This window comes from Ascaphus truei, chromosome 8 (genome assembly GCF_040206685.1).
Source record: "Ascaphus truei isolate aAscTru1 chromosome 8, aAscTru1.hap1, whole genome shotgun sequence".
Lineage (NCBI taxonomy): Eukaryota > Metazoa > Chordata > Amphibia > Anura > Ascaphidae > Ascaphus > Ascaphus truei.
In genome coordinates, this window is record NC_134490.1 from 25,088,556 (window position 1) to 25,096,199 (window position 7,644).

The following is a 7,644-nucleotide window of genomic DNA, read 5'->3' on the forward strand; positions in this document are numbered from 1 at the left end:
CCTTACACAATTTAGTGCCATCAGCAAGATGGAGACTTTGCTCTCGATGCCAACCTCAAGGTCATTAATAAACAAGTTAAAAAGCAGGGGTCCCAGTACCGATCCCTGAGGTACTCCACTCACGACCTGAGCCCAACCTGAAAAAGTTTTGTTTCTGACAACCCTCTGTTGTCTGTCCTTTAACCAGTTTTCAATCCAGGTGCATATATTTTTACTGAGTCCAATTTGCTTTATTTTGTACACCAACCTCTTGTGTGAAACCGTATCAAAAGGTTTTGCAAAATATAAGTAGACTACATCAACTGCATTACCCTGGTCTAAATGCCTACTTACTTCCTCAAAGAAACAAATAAGGTTAGTTTGGCATGACCTATCCTTCATAAATCCATGCTGACTATTAATAATAATTTTGTTTTCCATTAGGTATTCCTGAATATAATCCCGTATTAAACCTTCAAGTAGTTTCCCCGCTATTGAAGCCAGGCTTACAGGTCTGTAATTCCCTGGTTGTGATCTAGCTCCCTTTTTAAATAGAGGCACCACATCTGCTTTACGCCAATCTTGTGGTAATGAGCCTGTGGAAATGGAGTCCTTGAATATTAAATGTAATGGTTTGGCTATTACTGAGCTTAACTCCTTGAGAACTCTTGGATGTATACCATCGCATTTTCTGCAGTTGAACCACCGTATGGTGTGATAATAGGGTGAAAAAGGCTGATCTTGGTCATCTGTGGAAGACATGCAAGATGTACTGGTTTATTCTTTTTCTTTGCTGCCATACAGTTTGGCATTATAATTGACAGTCACCCACACATTTAGTGTAATAGCCAAAAGCTCTTTATTATACTGCGGTTTCAGTAATGGCAATGTCTTACACACACATCAAGCTCTGCTGTTTCTGTTCTTGACACTGTCAGACAATTACCAACATGTTCCTTGATGCTTTGGGAATCCGACCAAACAAAGCCAGAGTCTGACATTTTATTTACTTTGTGACTTTCTTTATTGGAAGATTATTGTATCTTCAAATGTCAGGGGTTGACCATATGCTACGTTTATACAAAACAAACATTCAAAGGCACCTCAACCTCAGATAAGATGTCGGTGAAAGAGAGAATGTCACATACTGTATTTTATACACAGTAACTGAACATGTCTGTAGACACCTAGATCTAAACACTCACCAAGGAGTATTATTGGGACCATATCAACTGTGTTGTGTTGCAGAGCTCCCTGGTAGCAGAGGGGTTAAATAGACCTTAAAGATGCAGTCCATACCAGAACCAAAGTGAACCAATGCGGTGACATTTAAAGCTGCAGTTCAAGCTCCGTTTTTTTTTTTTTTTTTTTTAGTTTTTATTTTTACTTCAATAGTTTCATGTGGGCAATCTCTACTTACCTAAAGAACTGCAGAGCTGCCGGTCAATTCGTTCTCTGTCTATTGATCGGCGAAGTTTGGCGACATCTTTAGATCTGGGGAGTGTAAATGGTTGCTATAGGAACAAACATGCTTGTTAAAATAGAATACAAGAAAACTGGTCTTTCAAAGTTGTTTTTTTTAAAACAGAAAATGCTAAAAGTATTTTTTCTGACTACAGAACTGATTTATTAAAAAAACACACATGCAGGATATTGCTTGAACTGCAGCTTTAAATGTGGGTGATTGAGACATTTCTTACAAAAATCAGACGTTTAAAAGTATGTTTTAATCATTGTTAGTAGTTGGTTTGTAAACATGAGACTTGGAAGGGGGTTGACTTCCTCTGGCTGCTCCCTTTTGTCTGATGCCCCTGTGGGTTCAATAAGAGTTTGCACAGGCAGAGACTCCTCTCCCTCTTCCTTTCCCCTTATCTTTATTGGCTCTCTGATAAGGACAGGATTGGGTAAAGTAAACCCAAACTCTCTACAATTTCCTTATGAAATGTTGATCATTGGCCAACTACGAGGCATTTAACTTTTTTAGCAAATATATGATTAAATACACTGCTCGAAAAACACTTGTATCTTTAGATACATCTTGTAGATAAGATGGTAATGATTTTACTTCTGGCCAAACTTCCACTAGCTAATTTATCATTCTCTGAAAACCTAAATCATACTGACTCATTGATTATCATAATTGCTGGGTATTAGTCACCAATGTGTCTGCTTCATGTAGCAACAGTCAAAACAAAATATTAATAATGGCCCCTGTTCAATAATCGGTGAAGCTGTCATCGCTATTTAAATGGGTGGAGCTGAAATCTTTCCAAGCAGGGGGAAAACAGAACAATAAGGCTTCGTTTATAGTGCAGGCGCGCACGTGCATGGCGAAGCGCAAGGAGTTACGCTCGCCTGTCGCTCGAGCGATCTGTGTACTCTGATGGGGATGCGTGGCCGTGACATCACCCGGCTGATTCACCCTCATTGGCTGAAACGCTCACGTGACGCGGCCGTCACACGAAAAAACGAAATTATTTGTCGCTTCAAAATTCTGCGTGCACTATGGCCGGCCTGATAGAGGTCCTGTATTTTGTTTGCGCCGTGCACGCCGTAGCACAAGAAATTGAATAGAGGCCCACATATTGTGTATGGCCCTTATTATATATTTAATCTATTTAGTAACAATGGTTTCTATTCATTACAAGTTACAGGAGCAATCCCATTTTGCCAAACAAAAATTATCCTTTGAAGACAATTTAACAATCTGCTTGGCTCCCCTCTCCTTGGCTCTAACTGTGCTAAAAACAAAAATGTACCAGCTTTTTTCTTTTTTGATAATTAATTACAAATTGCATTTCTTAGCCGCCTCTGAATATCAATTAAGTGCTTTCTTTACCTTCATCCTACCCTGTCATTAGCAGAGAGCCAATTAGGATAAGGGGAGATGGAACAATTTTGGCTGTACGAACCCTTGTTGGACACACAAATAGATCAGACAAAAGGGAGCAGACAGAGGAAATCAAACCCCTCCCAAGTCTCAGCTCATGGGGTTTACCAACTAACTTAACACGCCATTTAAAAAATACTATTTAGGTGTCAGAGTTTGGTAAATAAGGCATCAATCACCCAGATGTAACCCCTGAAACAAGTCACTGCCATTAGTACACTTTGGTCCCTGGCAGGATTGCTCCTTTTAACTGTGGTACCTGGAACAGCAGCTGTCCTCAATGGCATTAAAAGTTGTCCCCAGAGCCTATGCAAATGAATTTCAGTCGACTGTCACCTGCTGCATATGGCCCTTATACACATATTATGGGTGTGAATATAAATATTGATGTGATATATTTGTGTGTGTGTGTGTGTGGATGTGTATCAGTGGCCCATTCACGTCAATGAGCTGTAAAGTGCCTTCTGGAGCTAGAACAAATCTTATGAAATATTCGCTGCTTAGTAAATATGGGCTCCCAGGGTCCAAAATAAGATGGCAAATAAAGAAAGTCTACCTCCGTAATTAACATCTCATTCATTTAAAAAAAAAAAAAAATATATACCAACCCCACACTGATGAGACACATTAAGGTCGAAACAGCTGTCTGTGGGTGGGTTTTCTGGGTATGCACCTTAACCCTGGCTGTGCTCAAAGCTGTGACCATGCAGCAAGCTTAAGCCTATAGGGAACCATGTTAAAAATGGTTTTTGAAGCAAAAAGTGGCACTGTGTGCTCATTTGCATGTCATTCCCCAGAATCCCTTGCTGCAGTGGAAGTGCTGTGTGCTGGGTGATAATGGTGAAAGGTGGGGTTGCAGACCAGCCCAAGACATGCAGATGAGCATACAGTTGTATTTACATTTGCACATATATATATATATATATATATTTAGATTTTTGTTGTATAGCTTCTATTGTGTCAAAGATACATCTGTAAATTAAGGCCGGGTTTAAAAAAAAATAAAAGAAGGTGTGTCCTGTTTTCAAAGGGTAAAAGGAAATACAAAAATAACAGAACAATATTTTCCAAACCTCCTCCAGCTATGAACTCCTTTTTGAGGACATGCAGTGATGTGACCCCTCCCCCCCCCCTACTTGGTAGAACTGTCCATATTTTCTTGGATAAAACCAGGTATCGTGCAAGGATACCATTTTGTTAAGACCTGCTATGACAGGAGATTAAAACTCAGTCTACAGCCATTAAAAAGACACCAGAAAACCTTTCATCACACGTCCATACATAAGCTCCTAGATGTGAATATTTCTTTATTCCTTGGAATGTCCGTATGTCAAATGTTCTATATTGTGTTAGCACACCCGGCTTACTTAAAATAACTTTGTTGCCCCAGTTGATGGACTCGGCTTTTCAAACAAGTCTGAGCTTTTTACGGCTTGTCAATATGCTTCCTCTGAGCTTTACCCGGGGCCAGTTTGGGGGAGCATACAGAGAGATAGTCTGTCACTGTTTAATCTTTTTTAATCAGGGTATCAACACAACCACCCATCTTGCTTGGTGGATGGAAAACATACAGATTCCACTGATGCCTTTATCTACAGCTGCAATCGTAGGCTCATTTATTATTTTTTTATAGTAGGAATTGCCCCACGCCATATATATTTTTTTATTGAAGGTAATTTCTCCTTGGCCTATTTTTGCACTGGTCACCCTGCTTGGAAATCCACGGCTCAGAAATAATTCTAATAGTAGTGGGATTGGGGGGGAGGAGGGAAGGGTGGGTGTTGGGTGGGGGGGTGGGAGGGGTTAAATGGCTACCGGCAAGAAATCCTTGCCCTTACAAAATATTAGGTCGCGTCCATGCTTAGCGCGACCGTGTGCGCGGCGCGAACAAAAGTCTGTGCCTCTGTGAGGCAGGCCATAGTGTACGATTGCGCGCAGGACGAGGCGCGACCGAGCACGATTGCCGAGCAGACAAAATTATTTGATTTTGTTGCGCGAGGACCAAGTCACGTACTCGGCTCAGCCAATGAGGGCGTGCCTCCGCCATACCTCCCCATCGCGGCTCCCTCTAGACCACAAAGCGCCTCTGCGGCAGGCGCGCGTGGCATCACGCACTCCGTGGCGCGCGCTAAGCATGGCCTAGGCCTTAGGCATGTCTGCCTCCCCACAAGGTATGACACCTTCTATACTTTTGTAATGTTTGCGTCTGCACTTAACGGTGCAATCTCATGTAGCCGAACAAAAACAAGTTTGTAACAATGCAACAAACAAATTGGTTTCTTGAACAAATGTAACGTCTCTATTAGCAAAGATTTGGCTCGTATTGCTTCTCTGGAAATCAGCCTGCCCCGTCCTTCTCAAGCAGCCAATAAAAAGATAAGAGAGAGGGGCGGGGTTTTGCCTGTACAAACTCTTGTTGAAAACACACTGACCTCAGACAAAAAGGAGCATCCAGAGAAAATGAACCCCTCATGTTTACAAATGTAAAAAAAAAATCCCATTTTTGTGAAAACAATGCATGGATCACCCCTTAAACAGGTCAATGGCATTAGTTTGGTCATAGGAGGGATTGTTTAACTGTGAGAAGCATTTAACAAATCTCATGTAATATACAAAACACAGCCCTATTTAGGGCCCATACCTAACCAGGGAAAACAGAGTTGTTAACATTTAAGAAACCAAATCAGTGTTTTTTTTTGTTCTGGGCCATAACAAATATTTAAATTGAGAATGACTGATTTTGGACAGTGTCTCCATTGAAGTTTATGGGACGCTGCTGCTAAAAATCAGTGAGACTCACTTAGTGAGAATTGATGTTGGAGATAACAGAGTTGCAGTTATCAGAGCCATATTAAAAGCAGATTGGATGTGGTGGCCAATTTTAAGACCCCTACCAAAATCAGAATGGTTGCCATTGAAAAGGCCAGCAAAAAAAATCACATCAATATTTCTCTGGAATTGAAATTTGGACGATGATTTATTTATCTCATTACTGCCAAAGGAGGATGGGAAGAATGGGTGCACCCTGTTCCGTTGCATTGGGTTAGATCATTTTTTCAGAGGGGTAGCATGAACCCCTTCTTTATATTTCATTACAGTAATGAGATTGTCTTCATGGCATCCACTGGAAATCACCTGGACTGGCACTGAAGTGGCTCTAGTGCCAGCCAACACTGTGTGTGTGGCAACTTCAATTTACTGCCAAAAAGTGCAAAATAATGCACGTGGCTGACAAAAATCTAAGGGCAGTATACAGGATTAATGGCACTATGTCAGCTACTATACAGGAAATGGACCTAGGAGTCATTATTTCAGCTGACTTAAAAGTAGGCGAGTAATGTAACAAAGCAATGGGGAAAGCCGGCAGGTTGCCAGGTCCTATCGGTAGAGATATTAGCAGCAGAAAGAGAGAGGAGGTGATGCCACTTTATAGCTCATTGGTGACAACTAACCTAGAGTATTGTGTTCAGTTCTGGAGACCAGACCTCCAGAAGGACATTAATACATTCAGAGATTGTGCAAAGATACTAAAATAGTTCACCGTCTACACCATAAAACGAAAGGACCTCCATATACAGTATACAGCACAATTCAGAGCAAGAGGAGTGATGGGACAGGAGATCATGCTCGCAAGCTGGAGGGTGGGAAGCTCAGGGGGAAAAGTGAGGAAGTCCATCACAGAATGGGTGGTCAATTTCGTGGAATAGCCTCCCAGCAAGGGTGGTGGAGACAGATACAATAAGGGAATTCAGACATGCTTGGGGTAGACACAAGGTTATCCTAAATGTGAAGGAAAGTCCAACGATCAAATAAGGTCTGAGATTTTACAGCAGATAGGGAAATGGGCAGATCGCTGGGAAAAGTGGTTCCTATTTCACATCAAACTCTATGAACGTGACCTCAACAGAAAAGAAGGGTTACTTTCCAATGTAATTTGTGTCATTTTTAAGGGGTGGCTCTGGACTCTTGTGGACCTCCTGCATTGTAAACGTTTAAACATCCCACACAACAAATTCATTAAACCGTTAAGACAATATAAGGAAATATAGCTAACATCAAAACGTGCACATTTCTAGCTAAATTTTATTTGATAAAAAATACGCTTGATGAATTTTGCCTATTACTGAAAATGTCACGACTAAAAACTTTACTAAACCAAATATCACTATAAAATAATATGATACAACAAACGATAGTGCATAACAGTTAGTGGTGTTTTTATTGGGGAAACAGCTGCTGGAAGTCTAAATGACACCTGTAAACTACAATAAAATAACTCAGCTTTATATAGGGAAATGTGGTAAAAAAATAATTTATCCCACTCTCAGTTAATATTTCAATCCCATTCCTAATAATTATTTTCATATTTAGTTTCTTGTTCATCCCTAAAATAATGTAAACGGACTTCACTTTAAGTACACCGCAAAAAGAGTATGTGATTAGGATGCAAAAGTAAAGGCAAGCAGCAAAATAACAACACTTTTGAACTGAGGCTTTCACTAACTTGGCTTCTGTTGTATGTTATTCCTTGGTTTTAGTGCCGCCTGAAAAACCAACCAATATTACATGCTGGTCAAAGAATATGAAAGATCTAACCTGCAAGTGGGTGCCTGGGAGTGAAGGAGAAACATATCTACACACCAACTATACTCTGAAATACAAATTGAGGTATGAGAATTGGTCAACACGTGAATGCTTCTTTTAAAGAGGCACTCCTAGGGACCACTTAAAAAAAAAAATAGGGTTGAAGCAGGGGGTCTCTGGAGTTGAACTGC

At 40.7% G+C, this 7,644-nt stretch overlaps 1 protein-coding gene across 7 annotated transcripts in view; it reads left to right on the forward strand.

The window, feature by feature from the left end:
* The window catches only part of CRLF1 (cytokine receptor like factor 1), a 103,033-nt gene that overhangs the window by 74,951 nt on the left and 20,438 nt on the right, over window positions 1–7,644 (forward strand). For all 7 annotated transcript variants that reach the window (XM_075610849.1, XM_075610855.1, XM_075610850.1 and 4 more), the window contains exon 3: window positions 7,408–7,537. In XM_075610849.1, the coding sequence (XP_075466964.1) occupies window positions 7,408–7,537 (130 nt within the window). The remainder of the gene's footprint in view (window positions 1–7,407; window positions 7,538–7,644) is intronic.